Raw genomic sequence first — 24615 nt, 5'->3', positions numbered from 1 at the left:
TGTAAGATCAAAGTTCTGCTGGAAAATAAACCAGAAATTACTATTATTTCTTTTCATTTCTGTTGCTTCTTTTCTATGAAGTAATGTTCGCAGTAATAAAAGTTAATACCATCTCTGCCAGCATTCACACCACTAAATGCTAACAGTCCAAGAGGGAGACAATGGTACAGTTCTTGAGTTCATCAGTCTTTAAGGGGGAAGAAGCAGTGTCAATTTCTAATCCTGGAGGCCACTACATAACTACTCACTGAAAATCCCAACATGTCTATTAACAATGAATGCTGAAGACTGTCTTATTTAGGAAGTCCTGTCACTCTTTCTGCATCAACAAAGCAGCGAATGGTCCAGCGTGTCTGTTGGTAATTCCCATGGGAAATCTGATCTGATGAGATCTATTTCTTTTTATTTGTTGTATTAAGCAGGCAGCACACTGCAAAATGAAAACCTATTTACTGCTGAGGGTGGCAACTGCTGCAACAATAGCAATGCTATAATGACTCCAGAGGTGTAGGAAGCACACTCAGCCCAGGAATTGGGCAGAAACTTTCAGTGTGACCCCTGACACTGTCACTTCTCTGAATTTCAGTTACAGCTACCCACTAGAACTTAGGCTTCAAAGACTTAAAATTATGTCACTTAGCGCCATTGAATTCAGTAGATTTAATGATTTAACCAAAGTTAAGCATATGCTTAAGTCTTTGCCAGGTCAGAGCTTAAAATACCACTGTTATCAGTCTAATATACTGTCTAAGTATTTTCAAGGATATTTTAAAGAGAGCCCTTATGAACTATATGAAGTCTTCCATTAACTTGAATGAACTTTTAGCTCATAGTTTTTGTGCAAAAAAGCCTTTTTCCTTGATTAACAGCTTATAAGTCTTCTAAATCTCCTCAGCTTCCACTTACAGAGCTATAAATAACAGAATTATACTAAGGTGCCGTTTTTTTTTTTTGGTGGCATTAGATATGCAGAGGGGATTTCCTGATACAAACATATCCTACTACCCACTCAGTACGCATTCCTTAGAAGCGTGACAGTGATTTGACAGATAGCAAAACAAATTTTGCCATAAGAACTAATTTAAGGGTGTTGGGTGGGATGTGAGGTGAAGAATTACACCATTTAAATTTACCCAAGGACAGTATGTTATAACATAATGGGATAAGAATCAGCAAGATCATATCTGGACCTAAAAAATAATAATAAAAAAATTAGTAGGAAGCATTTTCCGTTATTTCTTCTTGATATTTTTATGTAAAGCATCAGTAGCTGTCTGGCACACCAGAGCTTGAAGATAAGGATGATAGATAGGTTGAATACTTGTAAATATGATTTTTGGGACTGTCAACTTCAGTATCTGATAGGGACAGAAGAGGTGGACAAGACAATACTTCTCAATGACTTACTCTTCAGCAGCTGATTTTGCATTAGTTGAAGAAGCTAATGACTTTTAAAATAAAAATTGAGATGGCTGCAGAGTGGCTTGAGATTTTGATCAGTATATGTGGTTATATCATGAGATCAAGATTTACAGTGCCTGCTAACCTTGACCAATTGTTCTCAGAACATATTACCGTTCTGAAAGATCTTAGCTGGTTCATCTTTCAGTATGAGCAATCTTACTCTCTATTTCCAAATGTTAAATTTCTATTGTCTTTGTCATCTCCTTCAGGTCTTCCATTTAGTCAAGGTCAGACAAGTCAACCAAGGGAGAACAACAGAAAAACTGGATAATGATTAGCAGAAGAAGGTATCAAATGATTGATGGCAGGACTCCCAAAAGATGCATCACAAGGAGACAGATTATGACATATTACTGTACATATATTGATTATTTGCTTGTACCATATATAAAACAATCTCTATAAGGAGCAAATGATTTCATTATTTGGTTAAGGCTCAGCTGAATGTGAGCCAGCAGTGTGTCCATGTGGTCGAGAAGATCAGTGGCACTCTTGCTTGCATCAGAAAGGAGGTTATCATCCCCGTTCTCAGTTCTGGTGAGGCTGCACCTCAAGTACTGTGTTAAGTTTTGGGCCCCTCACTACAAAAAAAAAAGACACGGAGGCTCTGAAGCATGTCCAGAGAAGGGTCTGGAGCATAAGTCTTACAAGGAGAGGCTGAGGTAATAGAGATTGTTCAGTCTGGAGAAGAGGAGGCTGGGGGAGACCTTATCATTCTCAACCTCCTAAAAGGAGGAGGTGGTGAGGTGGGGGATCAGCTTTTCTTCTCCTGGGTAACAGTGATAGGATGAGAGCAAACGGTCTTAAGATGCACCAGAGGAGGTTCAGGTTGGATATTAGGAAGAATTTTTTCTTAGAAAGAGTGGTGATGCACTGGAATGGGCTGCCCAGGGAAGTGGTGGAGTCGCCATTCCTGGAGGTATTTAAGGAAAGGATAGAGGTAGTATTTAGTGACATAGTTTAGCGGGCAATACTGGTGGTAGGTGGACAGTTGGAGTAGATGTACTTAGAAGTCTTTTTCAACCTTAATTATTCTATGATTCTTACATGTAATTAGAATTTTACAGTTTTTTGCAGCTAAATTCCTTCACAGAATATTCATAAGGACATTTTGGCAAATTCAACCTATAATGACAGCAAAATTGAGCCTTAATTTCAGTTTTAATGGCGATCAATGAAAAGAGAAAAGGAGATCACAAAAAAAAATTCTGTACCTCAAACAAAGCTCTTAATCTGTTAGACAGCACTGCTCAAGTTTCACATCACTCATTATCTAATTACTATGCAGTTACAGCTCATTATGAATCATATTTCAAGAAGGGCTACAATTCTACATTTCTAGTTTGGAAATGCAGATCAACTGGCTAGCTTTAAATTCAAACCAAATCTTCCACCTGTCTCTTCTCGTGCATGTTGCTATGGTGAAGATCATCACTGACAGTATACAAAAGTGAAGCACAGAAGAATCATTGAAAAAAAAAAAAAAAACCACATCCAGACAGCAGAAAAAAAAGTAACAACTGAAAAAAAAAAGCATATTACTAGTTAGGTGCCATTAAGGACTCCTATTTTTCTGGCCTTATTTTGCTGATCACCTGCCCAGAAATGTAATTGGAGTCATAAACTTTAAACTACCCCAGTTTTCCTGACCAAATCTTTCTAATAAATACAAGCATAACTATTGTCATTATAAGTCCCATTAGGTCAGGAACTGTAATGTGCACTGGCACTACAGCTCCTTGCTCTGTTGGCTTCTCTCATTCTCACCCCTCTTGCTTTCCTCAACTGTGATGTATCAGTCACTGAGGATTAACATCCTGCACAGAGCTGGGAGTAGTTTGTGCAGCTTGGGCCAGAAAAAGCCCCACAAAGTGTCCTTGCCTGCAGGTGCCTGTGTAGGAAGGCTGCCACAATTCTCCTTGGTTCGCAAGTGCTGGATATTGCATTGCATAGATTTGGCAGAACTTGAAGCTTAAAGGGCAAAGCATACACTAAGTACTCCCAGAAAGTTATAAAATGTTCCTCAGATGTTATAGTAAGGTCTGCAATTTCTTTTAAAAGCTGTGTTTTAAAGGCAAACACTTTGTAATCTCTCCTCTGGAAGGGCTCCCTGATTCAACAGTAATAATTTGAAGGAAGGAGTAAAACATCAGTGCTAATCTTTCATTAACTGCTGTTGCTGCTATTCTTAAAGCTACAGGTCTGAGTTTCATTTGAGCTTTACTTCTCCTTTGAGATACAAGCCCTTTCCAGCCTTTCAGTGGGTTCATTTTCTTTTACAATGTCTTTCAAATGGTTTCTTCAGAATTTGTTCAAGTGTGATGGGCATTACCAGGCAGTCACTAAGGTTTGTTCAAAAAATAACCACACCAACTCCGCTGGGAGCATTTGAGCTTCCACAATTCAAACTCTTCCTTTTGCAGAAGACTCTGCTGGTTCTAGCGGTAATCCTGCCTGTAAGAAGAGAGAGAAGTGGGCTCCAAACATTCACATAAGAAGGATGCCCAGCAAAGGCATCCAATTGGTAACAGCACACATGAACAACAGACTTTCTTCCAGGAATTACCTGAGCAGAAGCCAAAAAGAAGAGCTTTCTGGTAACGTTCCAGGAACAGAAGCAAGAGTTTCAGAAGTTCGTGTAAACGGAGGGTGTATAATCAATGAATATAAAGATGTTATAACTATGAAATAAACAAAAGAATTTTGGCTAAGCAGGCTATAATAACAAAGAGAGAATAGATAGAATGCTTACCTATGTCCTGGGCTCACCGCAAAACTCCAGAGAAGAGACTTCCAGAAGAGATCCTTCCTCAGTGGTAATCAGCTCTTAAATGGGTCCAGGAGAGGTGCAGCCAGGCTCCACTTCTTCCAGCAGTACAGGTGAATTGCCTTCACCTGTGCTCCTGTGGCTGACTCATTGCCTCAGGTGATCAATCAGAGGTTCAGGCCGTGATTCAGCGGTTCCCATACAGAGGGAAATAAAAACTTCACTAAACTTTCAGACTGAAATAAAAAAAAAAAGCCCTTCTGATAGAGTGATTTTATCACAGATCCAAACTGATTTTATTCAGAATTGTACATTCATAACTAGTTACTCTTCACTGTGTCTTCACAAGTAGTACAGCCCAAACCAGGCGTGTCCAACACGTGGCCTGCTGTCTGCTCATCCTGTCCTGAGGTCTTTTTCATTATCATGGCAGCTTTGCCCCACCAACTGCCTGGCCCAGCCCTGGGCATGCACCCATCACTCACTGCCAATGATGACATTGATGTGATACTGATCTACTCCAGGCTGAAACCAGGACATGGGGAGGGTACACTGCAGTGCTAACTCAACTTATGGCAAATAAGTTTATGGATTCTGACACACTGGCTAAACACAACCCTGTGAGCAGCAAAAACTATGCAGCTGTGCTTTCTGTTTTGGTAAAGGAATTTGAGAACAGATTTCAAGACTGCCAAGATATCACCAATTTTTTGTTTCATTTGTGACTCCATTTTCAGTTGACATAAATACATTACTTGTGAATTTTGTTACTTACATACGCTAATTATATACTGTATTTTATAACTGCTGCTCTGAAATGAATGCCTCCTATTTTATGATGCTGTCTCATGACATCAGCAGAAGATCTTGTATGCATGGCAGTAGAGGTTGAACCTTCCCACCAATATTCCATTACACGTTGTTGCCGTGTGACAGATGGCAGCAGAGGGGCAGTCGGACAAAATGGCGTCGACATGGAAGTTCATACGAAGCAAAGGTGTGGCACTGAATTTCTTCATGTGGAAAAAATTGCACCCACTGATATTCATCAGTGTTTGCTGAATGTTTATGGAGACCAAACAGTGAGCACAGCGAGGCAGTGTGTGGTGCATTTCAGCAGTGGTGACAGTGACAGTGGGTCACCTTCACCAATGCAGATTTTTTATGAGCATAGCATGCAGGCTCTTGTTCATCTCTGGTTAAAATGCATAGTTTATGGTGGTGATTATGTTGAAAAAGTGTTTTGTAGCTGAGAATTTGCTTTATCAAATAGAGTTACCGTGCTCTTTATGTTGGTTGTAGTTTCCATGGAAATGATTAGGAGGCATTACTTTCAGAGAAACCTTCATAAATGCAGCACAAAACAGTTCCTCTTCACTCCAAGCGTCCCAGGCCACCAAAAGGTTGAACACCCATGGTCTGTAGAGTTGGTGTCCAACTTTTTGTTTTACTTTGGCCACATGGAGTAAAGAGGAACTGTCTTAGGCCATACACAAAATATTTAATATTATGTTAAAGTATATGAGTAACAAAACTTCTTTTAAAAAATGTTTTTTATTAAAACATAAAAAAAGAGGGCAGAGAACCATTAAACTGATGGGTTGGATATGTATGGTTTAGAGCCTGAAGTCCTTAACAGGGGTGAACTTATTCTGCCACAGCTTCAGGATATGAACCTCAGCTCTTTGCTTCTCAGTTTTTTCCCCATGTAAAATGGTGGCATTCTTTCTCTTCTTGCAGACTTGGCCTTGCAATTTTTTCATGTCTCAGATTTCTGATGGTGGATTATTACAAGTTAATGGTATTAATTACACCGTAACTGTTCATCCAGAGGGTAATAATTAATTATCAAAGGGCTTGTTTTGGGTTAGGTTGAAATAGATCATTAGGTAATTTATTATGAGTAAGTAAAATATGTTAACTCAATCAGTTTTTGCAGATCTGTTTTACAATTCAGTGTCAATGGAATGTAATTTTCAAACCTGTACTTAAGTACATTCAGCAATAGGGCAGATATAAACACCGCAGCCAAATGCTACACTGAGATTCTTCAGCACAGACACATGGCTAAGAGCTTTTAGCTTTCCTTCATGGAGAATTACATACAGACTGAAATATTTGGCTGGTGTGATCTGCCTGGTTTGGTCTTTGCATCTTAATAGAAATACAAGAAGTGCATTCAGGAGCACCGTGAAAGCTGTCCACAGTTTCTCATGGGGCTAAAGCTATGTCTCACCAAACAGTAAGTGTAAATAGGCCATGTGCTGGGCAGGAAAAATCTGTGGCATCATGTTTGAATTCACTTTTTTGGCTGCTTTGCCATCCTCAAATGAGGCAGTGAGTCCACCAATGCAACTCAGTTTTCGAAAGGGCTAAATGATACACTTCAGGGTAACAGTGAGTGCAACTGTATTTTCTAATGAGCATAATGACTTCCCTTGGAGACAAGAAAAATAAGCAATGTCAAAGATCCGTCAGGTTTTCCCCTCTTTGTCCCACTCCTCTATAAAACAGAAAGACCCATTTTCCATCCCAAAACCAACGGTGCCCCTGCAGAGCTGGTACTCAAGCAGGACAGAAGAACAACTTCTGTGACTCTTCTTCTGCCATGCTGAATGACTTGACAGAGCAACTGGCTCAAATAAGAAAATACTTGTGGCCTCTGTGGCTATTTTTCCCCCAGTAGTTCTGGCCCTTATAAGCAACCTATGTATTAGGTCCTCTATGCTCAGCCTTAACTCTCTGGTTCCCCATGTCCTGTCTCCTTCAGTGCTGTGGGATTTCCGCCTCCTTCACACATTAAAGGCAGCTTTGGGCCTGGGTCCACACGAAATATCAAACTCCTAGATTTAAAAGGAGTTACTACATTAATTAATTTCATTGTTTACTAGAAATACAGGCTATGAAATAAACTAATTATGATTCCACAGACATTAAAAATTGCATTTCTTTATAAAGAGGTAAGAGGCCTCTGTTTTCATCTATTTTCAGAGACTTAGCTTTTTTCTTAACACAGAGGAGAGCAGCTAGTTGCAGTTGCCTGGGTGGGAAGGAAAGGAGAGAAATTCCAGAGGAAAATATGGGGGAAACTTTAGTCAGGACACCACTTGCAGCTTCCTATGGACTTAGAAAAGACAGGCAGAGAAGGAGCAAAAGAAATGCGATAAAGAGCTCTGTGCGCACCAAGGTCAGAGAAAGAGAAGCAGAAGGTGATCCATGGCCATGTGGAACAAATATCCACATTGCAGTTAGATCAGGTGGGCATTCCCTGAAAGAAGGATGTGTTTAGCATCAGTTCCACTGTTGGAGCCATGCAGAAAGTCAAATAGCAGCTAAGTGCAAAATACTCTTTAAGTACCATGTTCTACGTGCCTTAATGGTCAAAATCTTGGTATCTGTCTCATGGTCTCTTACATCAGCAGCCTCCCTGGCTACTGTTTGCATCTTTGTTAAGAGATTTAGAAAAGCCACAAATACTTTGGCATTGGTTTATATGGAAGGTGTTCAAATACTACAAAGACTGTTCACAGTTAAAAATCAATAGGTTGCGAGGCAGACAAAGATAACCTGGAGAGATGTCTGGACAAAGGAATTCATCCCATGAAAGACCACCTGAAGGCATAATGGATTTTCCACTGCAGTAAACTACTCAAGGTTTCCATTGGCTACTGCTTGCAAATTTTTGAGGTTGCTCAACATGCCTATGAGCTTTACAAACATCTGTAGGTATTTGTTAAAGCCTTTGAGATACTTCAGTTTCTACTCCATAGAAAATGCCAATATTTTGTTTTTTACTCTTCACAATACATGTAAGTTTTGCAAATTTGCTACGGAAATGAAATTGAGAAAGTCTGTCTTAGAACCATGCAATGTTTCCTTTGGATAATACTGAAAAAAAACCTGTAAGAAAAAAACATAAGAAAAAAAAGTTAACTGCTAACAAATATGTGACCAGATAAAATCAGTAGCGTGTATTAATAGAAAAGGCAAAACGAAACATGACGCAAAGATAAAATCCGAATGCAATGGTCTCCTTTGTTTGGATTGAACATTTCCTCAATATCAACATGTTCTGACAAAACATTTCAATTTTGCCAAAGTTGCATTTTCTCGCAGAAACGGACTTTGTAAAAAGCTTCTGACTAGCTCAAGCATCTGTATTCCAAGTGATTCCTTTTCTGTTCTGCAGTTTTCATCCACTGTGGAGCGAACATTTAGCAAACCTCATTCATTCATCTGGCCCACCATAAGGAAGCAGGGCTATTTTAGGCTTGTTGTAATGGCACATGTGTCACTTAGTAGGGCTGTCCAGTCACGGGAGTGCGGGACAGGAATCCCTTTGGGCACCCACCCATGCGATGGCAGCACCCTGGGGATACACCAGCCCTGCATGTCCAGAGGGAGCTTGCACCAAGCTTGCCTCCTTCTGGAGACATCTGTAACTTCAGCTTATCCGCAGCAATGGGGATGAATGATTCATGAATAGAAATTCATATTTCTGTTTCTTCCCTCATAACAATATCTTTCTTTCTACAATGAAAATTGCTGTCTTACAGCTGAACACTAAAAGCCAATAAACACATCACAAAGGCAATCGGCTGCCAGAGTTCAGAAAGGGTTAAGGCAGCAGTTGGAGAGGTTTGGGGTGACGTCGTGCTTCTGGACGCCTGAGAAGTCTCTTGAAGGTAGTTCCCCTCTAGTGAGGATGGGAGCCAGCCGAGGTCTGAAATCCGAGATCTCTTGCAGCCTGGAGCTGGTGAGGTCCCAGTAAAAGCTGTTTGCCTGCTCTCCCTTCCTGAGCAGTCACACCGCTGCACCGGCCTGAGCAGTATGGAGCGAGCCCCCTGGACACACATAGGACTTACCCTCCTCCAGCTCCTGCTCATCTCCTGCTTGCCGAGAGGTACCGTAAGTGAGCGTCTGCATTCCCGGCACGGCCGAATCAGTGCCTTTCCTTCAGTGTGGTCAGAGGGGTTTGAGCTCACGCGCTGTCATGGGAAGTGGAGAGATCTGCAGGGGTGGTAAGAATAGCAGGAAGGGGCTCTGCTTTATTGATTCATTTCTTGCTGGTATGGAGAGCGTGTGGGGGGAGGTCTGCCCAGGGATGGTTTCCAGGCAAACTTAATAGCTTTAAAGAGAAACAACTGGCTGGATTTGTTTGCCAGTGGCCATCAAGAAAAGGGTATGCAATCACTTCACCTACTACTGCTTTATTTTCTCAACACTCAAAGCTAAGGAAATGATGATAAAAAAAAGGCATTTAAGTCTCCGAATTGTAAAGCGTAATTTGTTTAGTTTGGCAAGACAGAGACTTTCCTCTCCAGTCCCAACACCAAGAATGAAGGAGGAAAAAAGTATAGGAAAAAAAGAAAACAAAAGCCACACATTGTTTCCGATCTGGGCTTTAGTACTGCCAATATTATTCTTTCGAAGGGGAAGCCTTGTTAAAGCAGAATAATCTTTTTTGTAGTCAAGCCTTGCTCCAGTTTCTGCTGAGCCAGCATGTTCAGTTTCTTCTTGATAAGACTAAGCGAAAGGCATTTACTGGTGAGTGCAGATTTGCTGTCATGTGGCCACGAATGCGGGCTGTTTACACCTGGAAGAGGCTGGAGCCGCTGGCACAGATGGCTGTCAGCATCTCATGGACTGCTGACAGGGAAGTCAGGTGCCCCCAGACTGCCCACAGGTCGCAGTGCTGCTGGCAAGGTAAGCACATCGGGGGGAGCAGCAGACCAGGGGACATGTCAGGCATGCAGGCAGCACGTGACAGCTATAAGTTGTGTCAAAGATGGGGTTTCAGAGCCCACTTTACTGGGGGCTGAAGCAGAGGGTCTGCTCTGCAGCGCCCTGCCTTGCCATTCTTAGGGCCTGTGTGACACAGAGCCTGACTGCTGCCAAAGCTTCCCCCAGAGGCACCAGCACGAAATGCTGTCCCACTGTCCCATTTGCACTATTTCTTGTCCCGGCGGTGGCCCGTCACCCTGTCCGATGCCCCAGTACTTCTAAGCACAGGCAGTGCCAGACCTGCAGCTGGCTGCTGCAGAGAGATTTGTTGCCCACCTGGTACCAGCTCCTCATGCACCAGGGTCAGTGACTGCAGGACAGGGGATCCCACATCAACAGCCACCCCCTGCCCGCTCTGTGCCTCTCACCCCACCTACAGCGGCAGGAACGGAGCTCCAAGCCAGGGCAAGGACTCAACAGTGCAGTGGCCTTAGCATGTCAGGGCAGGTTGGAAAATAGCACTTTGCCTCCTCCCCACAGATGTATCCAATTTTTATCCCTATTTATCACACCCGGTTGCACAGGGCCTGCCTCAAGAGTTGGGGGCAGGAGTTGGGGGAGGTCTGGGAGTTGATTTTTGGAATAACCTTGAAGTGCAAGTGACTCATATTTCCTTAAAAATACATGTGTGTTTGTATGTGCTCCTGCCTATCTTAACCCTCCCCAGTCTCTCTTCCCCTCCCCCTCCATCCTCTGTCTAGAGAAGTGGAGCCCAGATGCGCTCAGAGACATCCAGATGCATTCAATCTTAGCAAATGGGTTACTTCAGTTCACATGTTTAGCTTCCTAGCATGGACAAAGGCTGAGAGCCTCGCTTTTTGTTTTAGAGGAAAGCTGGGGTTACACACGCTCAACCCCAAGGCTGCCTCCCAGGGGTCCCCATGAGCCCTTCGGTACCCCAGGGTTGGGCTTTGTGTAGCCTGGAGGGAGCCTGCCCCACCACTGGGCTACACACGTGCCTCCTGCAGCATGGTTCTCTCGGGGACACAGGCATCCCTCTCCTGCCCATGGAATCAGAGCTGTGGCGGGGAGGGAGTTGTGAGGCAGGGAAGCAAGCCATCAGCAAGGGCACAGGGCCGGCAGCCAGGGGGACAGCCTGCAGCCCTTGGCCAGGGCTGTACACAACTCCCCTGGGGCTGCAGTTATGTAAAACTTGGGGTGAGAGCTCAGAGATCTGGCTGCTGTCTCTGTGGGCTATTTCTATGCAAGCAACGTTAGCTGCAAGTGTTCTGCCAACCTGGTCCAGGTCTGACACAGATACAGCAAGGAAGCGCTTGAAGGTCTAACACCACTTGTTCACATTTAGCACAAGCATGTTTCTGTGTTGTGTGGTCATGGGCTTAAACACTGCAGCTGTTTCTTTTCCACAGGTTCCCAGATATTCCCTCTATCATGGAACTCTCTTCCCCAGGCCTGTTAATGAAGGCTGGGCTCTCTAACCTTAAAAGCACTGCATTCATACCTGTTCCTAGTTCTGCAGCAGAAGAAAAACAAAATCTCTTCCCAGTCACACTAGTGTAATTTCCCTGGCCAGAATAAGCTTCTCTATCCCCAGAAGAAATCAAGGCCTGATGAGTAACGTAGCAACCTCTGTGTTTCATCTGTGTCCTGGCTGTTTGACCATGTCACAGCCCTTCTCGGACAAACACACAATGCCACAGAGCCAATAATGAGATCAAAATACCATCTCATAATTACAGAGAAGAAAATGAAGCAGGAGGAGGTTTAGGGCAATTTTCATCAGGTTGCTTTAGATGCTAAAATACTCTGACTATTGATAGATGATTGCCTCTAATTTAAATCTGACTATGGCAAAAGGATACAGAAGGAGCAAGCTGTGGTATTTTGAGGGCAAGGAAAGATGTGTGCCAAGGGGAACACGGTTTAAACTGGAGCAGGATCTGAAATGCGGAGGCTTGTGAACTTGAAGCATCTCTCTGGTCCTATGGATTAGCCAGTCTGTCCCTAAAGAGAGCGGAAGGCATGTAAGGGCTTTATACAAGAAAATGTGGAAGGGAACAGATTTCTACTTGGAGTGTATAGCATATGGCTCTATTTTTCATGGTACAGCTTACTGCCAAAAAAAAAAGGGCTGCTGAAATGTGAGAAGAAAAGAACTAGGCCTTACACAGCCTGTGGGCATCCCTGCCTGGAGATGCTGGCTGAGTGGCAATGGGATCCCAAGGTTTTATGATATAGACTGACTGAATGGACACTCCTGTTTTCTGTTAAGACTGGAAATACTCTATATGCATTAAGCCACTGTTATAGCTCTTAGATGTGCAACACCTACACACCACAAACAGGAAGCATAATTTTTACTTGGCTTTCCTTTCGGTTGCACTGAGGCACTTGATTTATATTATTGACTGAACAAAAGCAGGCAGCGTGGACTGAGATAGATATGGGAAATCCAAGGACCAGATGGAGTCCTCAAAATTACTTCTTACTGAAGTAAGAATTCTTTTCTCCTCTTCTGCCAGAGCAGAAGTGCTGAGAGTTTATGGTTTGTTTGCCACAGCTCAGTTAAGAGAGGAAGCTTGCACGTGTAAAAAGGCACAACTGTAGGAGCACGTTAAAGCAAACCTAAGGTCTGTTAGGAGCAACAGGACTATTTATTTCTGAATTTTATAGCTACGATACACTGCACGACAACAGGAAGCCTAGAATAGAAAGCTTCATTTTTTGAAATATTAGGCAGACCCCAGTTCCTTAGCCAAAGAAGAATGTGCATTAGCCTTTTGGCTATATGAGCCATTATCTGTATTGTTAACAAGATGGAGTTTAGGCCAACCACGGCCTCATCCAGCAGAACACAGTTGTACAGGCACTAGACTGTTTTTCAGTACACTTCTTGAAGAGAATATACTTTCTGTAGTTAGTCTGCTTTCAACACAACCTCGCATTTGGAACTTAAAAAAGATGGTGGAATAAATGCACATTTATTAAGTGGACAGTCAGCTTAGTATAGCAGACTTCCCTCTGTGTTCACCCACTGGCTTTGGCTGGTTTGTTTTGTTTTGTAGAAATCCTTTCATTTTTTCACCTCCCTCTTACTGCTGTGTGAAAGCAGACTAATAGCCAGGAAAGGATGGGAACTGGCTCACTGGGAGAAACAGTTCGATTATTCAACAATGACCTGTAAACCTTAAATGAAGCACACTGAGCAAAGCTAAAACAAGGATGTATTTTAGCTCCTCATTTAATTAGCTCAGCTGCTCAAAAGAATAGTAGGTACATAATTTTAAGGAGAACCAAGTATTTTTAGAGACAACGTTGTCTCTTTCATCTTCTTAAGCTGCCTATTAAGAAAAGAGCAGAACTGCACACAATATGTTTTCTTAGGCATAAAGAGGTTAGGACTAAAGATCTGCACTTCCCATCATTCATAATGGTTTGGTGTACACTGTTTTCCATATGCCCCAGTAAAAGCCTCTTAAAGTAATATCTCTTCTTCCCTTCTGAAATCTGTTTCTCTTGGCCTTCCTGAACTCAAAAGGAGATCTTTGCCATTATCACAGTGGAGCCACAGTTTCACCCAACATGTTTCTCATTGCCAGTTGAAAAATTCTAGTTCTTCTGTGCACTTCTTGTTCTTCATTTGCTAATGTCCACATACATGACACTTATGGGATGAAGACCAGCTTGCACATTGGTGCAATGACAGTAGACTCGAATAAGAAACAGACTGAAGTAGTCATAAAAATGAGACAGACCTGAATAGAAAGAAAATACATTCACTCTTACTGAATTTCACCTCTTTAGAGCTATTTTTTCTTTAAATGAAAATCTTTCACTTCAAAAATATTACACAGCTGAACATTCCCTAATAAGAGCCTTAAGAAATCATTCCTTCAAACCCAAGCACTCACTTTTTCTGCAGAAGGCAGTAATTGTTATTGAGCATCATGCTTAAAAAATAAATGGCAATCAAATAAGAGAAGGGGTATATTCTCATCTGTGAAATGTGAGCTGGTTGAATAAACACATTGAAACAGGCATCTATTATGGACTCTAATTTTAGAGATGTATCTGTACTGCTCTTATTTACAATACACTTATAATAATAATAAATGCACCACTTTTTAAAGCAATTTGTAATTATATTTCTTTGAGCTGAAGTAGTGTTATATCCATGTGCTGATAGATACATGGCAGCACAAGAGGAAAACTCATCTTTGCAGGGAAACAGAACAGATGGGAAGTTCTATCTGTTCAGATCAAGGTACGGATGTTCTTACAAAACAGTTTCTTCCATGTTCTGATAATTACAAGGTCCTGAAGTGCTCTCTTTTTTGGACTGTGGAGCACTCTTTTTTTTTTTTTTTTTTTTTTTTTGCAGGGAAGGATGGAGATGCAAACTCGTTTTCTCCAGACCAGTCCTCTGATCCCTTCATGTACCAGCTAATGCCAGCACAAAGTGAGAATAGAAAATCAGAGACAGAAGGGATGGAGGTGCCCCATTTCATCACCAGCATTGACGTGCATCAGCTTAAAATGAGTGCAACTTAAAAAAGCCGTTCCTCCAAAGAAGTAGAAGACAAGAGATAATAGGTGTAACTGGGCTTGCTTCAATTCACCTTAGTTCTGAGCCATTTTGATCAGAAATCTCCTTTCTATCTAGTAAGGTGTCTGACAAATTTACCATGATAAGAGACAAGCAGGCTGAAATGAAATGAGGCAGCAAAGAGCTGCCTGATCTACCCTTCAGGCAGCAACATTCTTGTGAATCACCAGGTGTTTAGGTCTGGTGGTGTAGCATAAACTAAAACTGAAGTTGATTTACTCGGAATGTCCCAGCCTGCAAACTGCAGTTGAATAGAAGTTCACTAATGAGTGGATCACACTTGATTTGTTTCCATGTCCTCGCACCCATTAATGTGTCTGTCTCGCTCACAGATTCCCCATAAGAGAATTCCCTGAAGATGAAAGCTTCACTCACTGCACCGTCCAACACTATCTTACATTTCATCTGCACCTCTATACCACAAAAGTCACTTTTCTTCCTTGTTGTTTTTTTTTTTTTTTTATTTTTTTTTTTTATGGCTGAAGAACATTTTATTATTATTCTAATTTCCTTTGCAAGGTCAAGTTCAGTTTGACTTTTGGCAGTCCTCCCTTCATCCCTGAGCTCTAAGACATTGCTTTCTTTGATGATCAGACTTTTTCCATCCCCTGTAGGTCTCTGCTTTTCCTTCAAACGAGAGATTTGACTGGGCTCATTGCATATCCCATAGGGCTCATCACTATCCTTTCCGGCAGACCTTGGACTGAAGAGAACTAGTGCTGTAAGATGGTCTTATCCTTGTAGCTATTTTTTATTACTTGGGCATCCTCTTAGAACTTACTGTCATAAGAATAAGAAACATATCTCCACTCTTCAGGGTGAGCGCTAATGGAGCCTTCACTTATCTTCCAAGGAGACATCTAGCTTTTCAGAATGACACAGTAAAAAATACCCTTTTGGAAGGTTATATTTCTATTCAAACAGTATTTCTGTCAAAATTCCATCGCTGTCCTTCTCAAGTACTAATAAAGAATTTCTTGTGGGGTTTTTATCACCTCACTTTCCAAGGTCCTGCAGTCTGGAAAAGGATGTTATTTGAGGTTTGGCCTGGACAGAGATGGCTGACTCATGTGTGTGCTGTGAGGGAGATAGGAAAAACAGAAATGGTTGCAGCAGGGAGATGACGACTGCATCACCCACTGTTTAGGGTCCTCTGCTGCACACCAGGCTGCCGAGCCTACGCACATTTTGAACAAGGAAGTCAGCACCTTTTGAAAAAGTGAAGCAGAAGTAAAGAGCAAATAAGGGAGCTGTAAGGTAGAGCAAGTAAGGAATAGGGCTAAGCCAGACAAGTCAAATCAAAGTCGGATTTGCTGCAACTTCATAAATTGAGTGAACGACAGCAGGAGCTTGATAGTCCAGCTGATTAAAGTTGTATTTCCCCTTAGAGCTGTGACAGCAGCAGGAGCAACCTGCTTCTAATCCTTCACTGGCTCCTGCAGGTATATGGTACAGAGGCAGGCAGACAAGCACCGCTTTTACAAAGACAAACACAGAGCTGAAGCAAAATCAAGAGCAAAAGCCGAACATTTTCTCTTTGCAATCTTGAGGAGCCGTGGAGAAGCTGAGGCCTCGCCTGCACAGGGAAGTCAGGAAGCATTACACTATTGAGAAGATCAGCTGTGCACTTATTCTGTACTGGTTCCTGCGTGCGTGCTCCTCATCTGCATTCAGCAGGTTTCTCACATGGGCTCAGCTGAGATAAACAGAGCTGGCCTCTCCAGGCACTCCTGCATCACCTGTCCTCACTGCAGCTCATCACACACATGCAGGCTTTGATGGAGAAAGCTCAGGGCCTGCTTGCTAGCAGGGAGGGCTTCCCAAAGCCTCAGGTAAATACGGGAGAGCAGAGGAGGTGGCAGCATGTCTGACGAATTGCCTTTGCTCTAACATGCCTTGGGCTGATGTTACCAACAGGAAGGCCAGTTAGAGCTCATGGAAACTCGGGCTCTGCCTGGGAACATCTCCTCCTACTTCTGTCTTACAGAATCAATCACTGAAAGCCTGCAGGATCTGAAATATACCCTGTGCTGCAGGGGCCAGGTAGTCCCCCTGGGTTCTGATGTCAGTGAAAAGCACGACTGTCCATCCAAATCTGGAAATGGATGAGAAGTACCAGCTAGTTGCACACCACCTCTATTTCTCCAATGCACACTTCCCCCAGGCTGAACTTGGAGCAAGAGTCAAAGCACAGCATCAAGCTCTGCCAGGCTGCCGAGCACAGCGGGCATTCCCACACAGCCCCCTCCCCAGCTGTTCGCGTGCCTTCCCTACACAGCTATTTCTTGCTTGGTTTCCACAGTCTTGAGCTGCTTCCATATGTGCTATTTCCTGGCTTTAATGGGCTTTTCTTCCATCATTAAAATCCCATAAATTAATTCACTGTTTGTTTGCCTGTCCTCAGACTTGTTTGTTGCGTTCAGCTAAATATTTTGTAGGGGTTGTCAAGCAGCTTCTTCCTGCTTCTTCCAGAATCAGGTCAAACCACTTTCTGGACTCTGTGTGACACTGGGAGGCACAGCTGCTCCTACGTGCCAGCCTGCCTTCTTGGGAGGTCAGGCCCACAAAGTGTACCAGAATTACCCATCCTCCACTGGCATTTTGCTCACTCATCAAATCTCCCACTGCACCTTTCTGTCTAGATTTTCTCTTTCGGGGTGCTAATGGCCAACTGTGTCTGCATCCCCAGGCATGCAGTGGGGAACAGGATCGTGCCTCTTCCTTACGGGAGCCCAGATTGGGCTCAGCAACACAAACTTGTGTGTTGCTCTGTGCATCTCCCTCCTGCATTCCACTTTCTGAAGGAAAGAGTTATTTTGCCTTTTGTTCAGCAGCCACGAGATATATGTGCAACACAAAAGGGATCCTAAAGTTATCAAAGGGATACATCAAGACTTTGCAGAAATTTCCTTGCAAAACAGTTGATACAAAACTTCAGAATAAATAGATTTAAAGGTGTCTGTGAATAGAATCCTAGAGAGGATCTCTTAAAAAAACAACAACAACAAAAAAAAAAACCCAACAACCTCAGACCCACAAATTTCCCTGTCAAAGTTACATATATTGCCCAAACCGCATACCTGAGAGTGAATTCAATTGACAGTAAATCAAAAGATGCTCTGCTTTCATTGTCTCCACTGAGACAAAGGCAAGAAGTGAGCAAACTGCATTTCTAGGTGACAGCAAATGTATTTTTACAATTCCTTAAGGGCCAAATTCTGCTGCTCCTTTTTTAACACCACACATTATCTGAAGCTCAACTTATGCTACCAGTAGACTCATTCAGTTCAAAAAGTATTAAGCCTGACACCTGCCTTTTGGCTTTGGTGTACACAAGATCAAAAGATAAAAGTAAATGCACATACTCTACACATAGAAATACATGTCATAGGATCATAGAATAATTTATGTTGGAAAGGAGTTCTCAAGGTGATCTGGTCCAGCCTTTCTCTCAGAGAAATGCTAACCTGGAAGTTATGTTGCGTTGATCATTGTCTTCACAGTTCTTGAACTCTGCAAGGATGGAGACATGCCTTAGTCAGCCCAGTGCAACTCTGCCTGTAAACATTTGAATCATTTTACAGATAGCAGTTTCTCTTGGGAAACTTGCAGCTACAGTCCAAATGGATACAGCCATTTTATTAATAAGCCTTAGCAATCTTGAGGGAAATTGGACATCTAGTTTCAGATGGGTGACTCAAAAAATCTGAAAAAATATTTGAAGTAAGCTTTGCAAGAAGCTCCTGAGTGTTGGGTTTTATTGCTCAGACATTGGGAAGTCCTCCTTCAACAAGGAGTAAGATACCCACTCCTATACGCCACAGAAACAGCTATTTCCAGTCATGTTTGATGAGATGGATCAAGCTGAACCTCAGTTCTAATAAGTTAATTAGGCATGTGTAATCAATTTGCTAGGGAATCTGATTCAGATGCAGTTCATAGATAAATTGCTTCATTAGAAGAGAATAATAGCCACAGATGAAGTCCCAACTTGACCAAGTTGATTGACTGCTGTTCCGGGAATTAGAAGGCACGAGTTTTATTCCTGGCTCTGCTATTGTTTTTCTCTGGGACCTTGAGCAAAGTCACTTCATCTCTCGTGTTTCAGTTTCCTATCTGGAAAAACAGCTATGTGAAGCACTTTGACATCTATAGGCAAAAGGCTACATAACTGCTAAACATTATGGTTATTTTGATGCAAGAATTAATCACTGGAATAAAAAATTAGAGAATTTTGTTGAATGACAGATGATTTTTTTTTTTTTTCCTGGAGTGATTGTGGGGTCAGGAGGGAATATAAAGGTTTCTGCACAAACAGCAGCCTAGTTTCCAAATTCAGAACTGCAATGGGCTGGGAAAGGCTCAGTTCTAAGAAGTGCAAAGGGTGTAATGTCATTTCCCAGCCAAAGGGAAAGAAATGAAGGAACAGTTGGTGGTCACTTTTTGATGGAGGAAATGTCACCAGTGACAAGATAAGATCCAGGTTTTGGGAGACTGTGAAAAAAAAAGAATTAAATCAAGGAAGGCAGAGCAGCAAAGTTTATTGTCAGGGAGCTGTGGCAGATGTGGTAATTAGGGTATGGGGCTCAACGAAAGATAGGAGAGTGCTGTGACTTACAGAAGTATGGCTTGCTGCCATGATAATGCAGATCTGTCACTGGGAGTGGAAAACAAAAGAAAAAAAGATGTTACCAAAACACAATAGAAAAAGAAAAAGAGGGTTGGGGGTGAGGGAAGGGAGTGAGAAGAAGAAAGTGTCTCATCAGGTTTCCTTCACATCTCATTTTCCTAGTCTGCTCTCACACTTCTTACCATGGCACTCCATGAAAGCAGCCCTCAGGCCTGTCAGCTGGGTAAGAGACATGCTGACAGCCCCACGCGTTCAGATTTCCATTTGTAGAACTCAGACAGCATGCTGACAGTGAAGGTGGGAGCTGCACTTACTGTCCAGAGTTGCATCTGGAGGCATTACAGTGCCCTTTCCTAAAAGGATATGTCTAGGATAGCTTAAATATCAGCAAATAAGGTTATGCTAGCTTAAAAAACAAAAACTTCTCCTCCCCCCCCCAACATTTATAATGTTACAGTATCAAAAGTGCCTGACAGAATTAACCTTTAAAATAATGAGAAGTCTAGTTTTCTTTGGCAATGAAACTGTGTATAACACTACATACTTCTGAGTGAAAATAGGGAGTGAAACTGGCTACAGCCCTTCCTGTTGGGCATTCCTTCCTGTTCCAGAGCAGCAAACTCACAAACTGAACAGAACATGGCATTCTAGTTTAAATAATCTACATGTATACAAAGCCATAAATCAGACCTTAGATTTGGAGAAGAGCTTGTCGTGTGATCTAATCTCTATTCTTTAATAATTATTTTTCCTCAATGCAGATATGAAGGGAAGGCTTTAAAGAGAAAAGAACGAAGCAAGTGTATTCCTTAACTTTCTGTATATGCTTCCTCTGTCTGACCCTGCAAAACTGCCTGTGGGTCTTTTAGATACCCAAACCAACCTGGTATTCTGGCCACATGTAGTGCAGGGAATGTTGTCCAGGGAAAACATCTTGCCATGCATGACCTGACAAACTGCTGAGTAACAAATTCTGCCAGTCCTTGCCAGATAATGGATTTTTTTTTCCTGCCCCCTTATCCTTCCTCTTTCCCCACTTGCAGAGTACACAGTGATCAATGAGAACTGCCCCGGGGCAGAGTGGAACATCATGTGCCGGGAATGCTGTGAGTACGACCAAATCGAGTGCGTCTGTCCAGGACGGAAAGAAAAAGTGGGCTACACCATTCCCTGCTGCAGGAACGAGGAGAACGAATGTGATTCCTGCTTAATACACCCAGGTATGCTTACTGTCACACTGTGGTCATGTGAAGACAGCTGCTGAGCAGTGAGGGTAATGGGCACTTGGCCAGGCACTCTAGCAGCAGGTAGCATCTCCTCCCAGGAACTCTTCTACCAGAAGTGCTGTCCTTGCTTAGAACTTCTCAAGCAGGCTTGGCAGCTGCCAAAGAGTGATGCCGCAGCTGGCTCCCCACCAGGAATGTCTCGTAGGTGCTCTGGGCTGAAGTGCATCCCCAGGGTGAGAAGAGAGGGATGATCAGAGGCCCGATTGGTGAGGAAAGGGCAGAGCAAAAGAGGAAAGCAGAAAACAGGGCCATATTGGAAGATATTGGAACCACTGGGGCTGAGCCCAACGTGCACCAGCATGCACACTTAGACTCCTGAGAGGCATTTACAACTGAAGCAATGAGATTTAGAGGCTCAGGCCAGTCAAAGAGCTTGGCTCCAGATCTTGAAGTCTAAGCTGCCTAGGGTTTAGGGGTGGAGGTTGGGTATGGTTCACAGCTGGGAAGCTGTCAGCACCACAGCAGTCACTAATGTTGTTGGCATTTACTGTGCAGACCAGAGTGCAGCTGCTCCTCTTGTCTTAGGACAATTCACCTGGGCTTTCCTCTGACACAGTGGCTCTCCTTTCAGGCTGCACCATTTTTGAGAACTGCAAGTCATGCCGTAACGGCTCCTGGGGAGGAACACTCGATGACTTCTACATCAAAGGGATCTACTGTGCAGAGTGCAGAGCTGGCTGGTATGGAGGGGACTGCATGAGTAAGTGTCCTATGTGGGCAGAGGCAAGCCAAGGATAGGGCACAGTGGGACAGAGCCAGAGCCATGCTGTGCCCTTCCAGCCATTTGGTACCACGACCTTTGTAAAGCACGGCAGCAGCAGGCACTGAGCAGATGAGCACTTTTTCCCTGTAACAGGGAAAGTTCCCTCCCCAGGACTGCCTGCTGGGGATTGGCCCGGGCCCCAAGCCATGGGAGTTCACAACTCTACTAAACTTCTGTCTTGTTTTATTTTAAAACTTTAACTACTGTGACTCTGAAGATCTCCTGGTCTCTGCATTTCTCAGACATATGTAAGCATGACTAATTCTCCAGAGGACTTAAGCAACGCATAAACATTTACAAGGGCAGCAGCTACATCAGAGCAATTCTCTGTCCTCTCTCAACCCCTGGGCTGCAGAAGCAGCCCCAGGAAGTCCAGGCATTACCCTCTCCTTGCTACTCCAAAGCAACACTAGAAAACAGTGTTTTCCATGTCCTGCTAGTGATGGCTAAAGGTTTTGTTTCAGATGGCACACAAGAGCCCTTCCTGATAGTATCAGGACAAACAGCTTAGCAAAATACAATCTTTTAATAGTGAGTTTCATAAACAATTGGAGACAAGCATTTCTTTTACCAGTTTCCCATGGGTGAAAGTACAGTCTTTCACCAGCCCTCTCTCAATTTTTATCAACTGTCTCTTTCACTTCCGTTCACTGAAAGGGATAAAAGCAGGGTCTACTTTTCCTATTCTTTTCTGTCCATTATTCCATACACCTGAGGCTTATCTTACCTCAGTCACAGATGTTAAAGCAACAGTTTAATCTGCCTTCCTATCCAACACAGCCCCTGACAGTTCAGGAGATGAAAGCAAACAAAATAATTATTTTAAACAGCAGAACACAGAGAATCCACGCTTCAGCAAGAGGATTTACTCAGGCTTGGCCTTCAGAAGTTGACAAATTGAGTTCCTTGCAATTCATAGCATGGTTTCTGATTGCACTTTTGTAATGGTATAACATGATGGAAAGTACAATAGTAGTAGTGAGGTAGCATAATCAATGCTAAGCAAGAGCAAATGACAACAAGCCCAAACACAACAGTCATAAACACAAAAGCAAAACCACTTACCTTTGGAAGGTCTCAGGTAGGCAGGGATCTCCAGAAAAATATCCTCACCCCCACTGCCCATCCTTAAATGAGGTCTGGGAACGGGTGGATCCTGGCACTATTCCTTCCAGTCACTCAGGTGTATTGCATGCAGCTGAGCTCCCCTGGGTTGGCCCTGCCTTCCCACCAGGTGCTCAATCACTGCTTCAGGCTGTGACTTAGCATTTCTGCTGCAGCTTTAAAGGTCCTTTTGCTCTGGGATAATTCCAAAGCTCCTAAGCACTTGAAAGCAGCCAAGAAAGAATCATTAGTTCATCTAATCCTGAATAGACTGGTGGCCTATAGTGTATTTCTGCCTACTTGGCTAGCTTGTATATAAAAGCAAATACAGCTTTGCACTGCAGTCTCTTAGGAGGTTTTAACAATGCTGAATTTTCATAGAGCTTGGACAGACTGTTTATCCTACAGGTTTCTCCTGTGAGAGCTGTAGTGTGGCACTGAGAAGATAGGCTTGTCTGGATGGCTCTGGGTACTTCATTGTCAGGGTGTGATGGGAAGATACTGCTGCTGTTTCTTCCACTCAGAGAGGAGCAGACAGGACAGCTGTCATCGAAGCAAACTCTTGTGGTGCCCTGCTCCGGCTTCCATGTCTGCAGATATGGGGCTCCTATGTAGTCTCAGGCATGCAGTGGCAGCATGGCCAGAAAGCAGCCCATGCCCACTCTGGATGCTGGCTCACAGCTCACAGCTATGTGGAGTTTGGCCTGGAGAGCTGCCAGCGGCAGCCTGGGAATGACAACGCAGGAGCTGCCAGAGCAGATGTGCTGAGATGCCGTGTTTTGGAGACAGGAGGAGGAGTCACCTCCCTGATACCTGTAGCAGGATCACATCTGGAAGTTGGTGGGCTGCTCTCAGCATCCCGCCGGCAGCTGGGTGTCAGTAAATCAGGGAAGGTGTGGGAACGCAACCACAGAAGCCGGGGGATTTGAGCCGCGCACCTCTCCCTGCAGCTCAACAGCAGTGCCCTCCGCTATCGAGCAGAGCTGCCCCTAGGCCTTGGCCACGGGTCTGTACGTCGCATACACGGCTCCGTGGGCACGGTGTGAAATAGAGATGGGTGCCCCGCTGGCAGGCGCTGCTTTCGCGAGTCTTCCTCTGCTGACATCGCTTTGCAAGTTTTCACCTCCTCCTACCAGCCGGGCCCACGCTTCCCTTGCCCCTCCACTGAGGACAAGCCGCCTCCAGCCTTCGCCTCTCTTTCTCTTTCCCAGTTACACACGGCAGGGCCGGGCTGCCGGCAGGGATCTCCCTCCCCCGGGCAGCCGGCAGTGCCCGGCCGTCCCTCCCCGGCAGCGCGGCCCTTTGCCTCCCCCTCGCGGTACCGCGCAGCATCGGCCCCCGCCCCGTGTTCCGCTCCCGGGTCTGAGTGCTCCGCGCTTGGCCGTAGTGGGTGGGCTCCTCTGTACAGGGGCGCTCCACCCGCTCTGTCACCTCGCTACCCCGTGCCTGGAGAAGAGGCAGAGTGGCGGAGTTGGCATTGCGGGGACACCGCCGCGCCGCGCCGCCAGCCCACCGTTCCCCCTCAGGCGGCCCCCGGGCGCTGTGCTGCAGTACCGCGAAGTGGCCGCTTGGTGGCGCCGGGCGCCCCGCAGGAGCGCGGCACGGTGCGGCGCTCCTCTCTTCGCCTGGTGCTGCGGGGGGACGCGCGGCGGCGGGGCGCGTTCTGCGTGGGTCGGGGTCGGGCGCGCTGGTGGGAACACGGTCACGGTCCCGAGGGCACGGTAGTGGAAGCGGCTCCTGGTAGCTGGCAGGTGTGCTGAGGTGTTTGGACGACCACGGGCCGGGCAGTGGGGTTGTGCCCTTTGTACATGTGCTGGCATGGCGTGCAGACATGGCTGAGGAACAACAAAAGGAATCCAGGCTGTTCAGTTAAAAAAAAAAAAAAAATGGTATAGAGGAGTCCAAGAGAATGTTACTAGGAAATAACAGTGCACTAAGTGGAGACAGTCAGGTACTAGGACATTTCCTAGTGGGTCTGGGTATTAGGTTGGACTGTCATCCCTTAAAAGACACATCAGAATCTAAAAACAGAGAAAAAAATAACTTCCTGCTGGACCCTTTCCTCTGCACCATACACTCAACCTCAGGTTTTCACGTAGTTCAAGACATGCTCCACTAAAGCAGAGAAGGAAGCAGTGTTACCCAACAGCTTTTTTCTTCTTGCTGTCTGAACGCGGTCCCTGTGACAGCAGTAACTAGTTTTACAGCATAACATGTCTCCTGTAACACCAGCCAGTCACAAGCACCAGG

At 44.2% G+C, this 24615-nt stretch overlaps 1 protein-coding gene and 1 long non-coding RNA gene across 6 annotated transcripts in view; one reads left to right on the top strand and one right to left on the bottom strand.

The window, feature by feature from the left end:
* Window positions 1–1948: 1948 nt before the first annotated feature.
* LOC104911074 (uncharacterized) lies at window positions 1949–24583 on the bottom strand. The gene is made up of 4 exons (XR_014883473.1): window positions 22327–24583; window positions 4234–9241; window positions 4031–4145; window positions 1949–3918 (listed from the first exon to the last, which is right to left on the bottom strand). It is a non-coding gene; the product is annotated as an uncharacterized LOC104911074 (long non-coding RNA).
* The window catches only part of PAMR1 (peptidase domain containing associated with muscle regeneration 1), a 53485-nt gene continuing 37869 nt past the window's right edge, over window positions 9000–24615 (top strand). For 4 of the 5 annotated variants that reach the window (XM_085224571.1, XM_010711255.4, XM_010711254.4 and 1 more), the window contains exons 1-3: window positions 9000–9134; window positions 20256–20432; window positions 21070–21198. In XM_085224571.1, coding sequence (XP_085080697.1) covers window positions 9062–9134; window positions 20256–20432; window positions 21070–21198 — 379 coding nt within the window. In that variant the 5' untranslated portion in view covers window positions 9000–9061. Of the gene's footprint in view, window positions 9135–9209; window positions 9253–20255; window positions 20433–21069; window positions 21199–24615 lie in introns of those variants that run through there. The other variant, XM_085224570.1, reaches the window with a different exon arrangement.

Source organism: Meleagris gallopavo, chromosome 5 (genome assembly GCF_905368555.1).
Source record: "Meleagris gallopavo chromosome 5, MGAL_WU_HG_1.1, whole genome shotgun sequence".
Taxonomy (NCBI): domain Eukaryota; kingdom Metazoa; phylum Chordata; class Aves; order Galliformes; family Phasianidae; genus Meleagris; species Meleagris gallopavo.
This window is presented reverse-complemented; position numbering and strand designations above follow the sequence as displayed.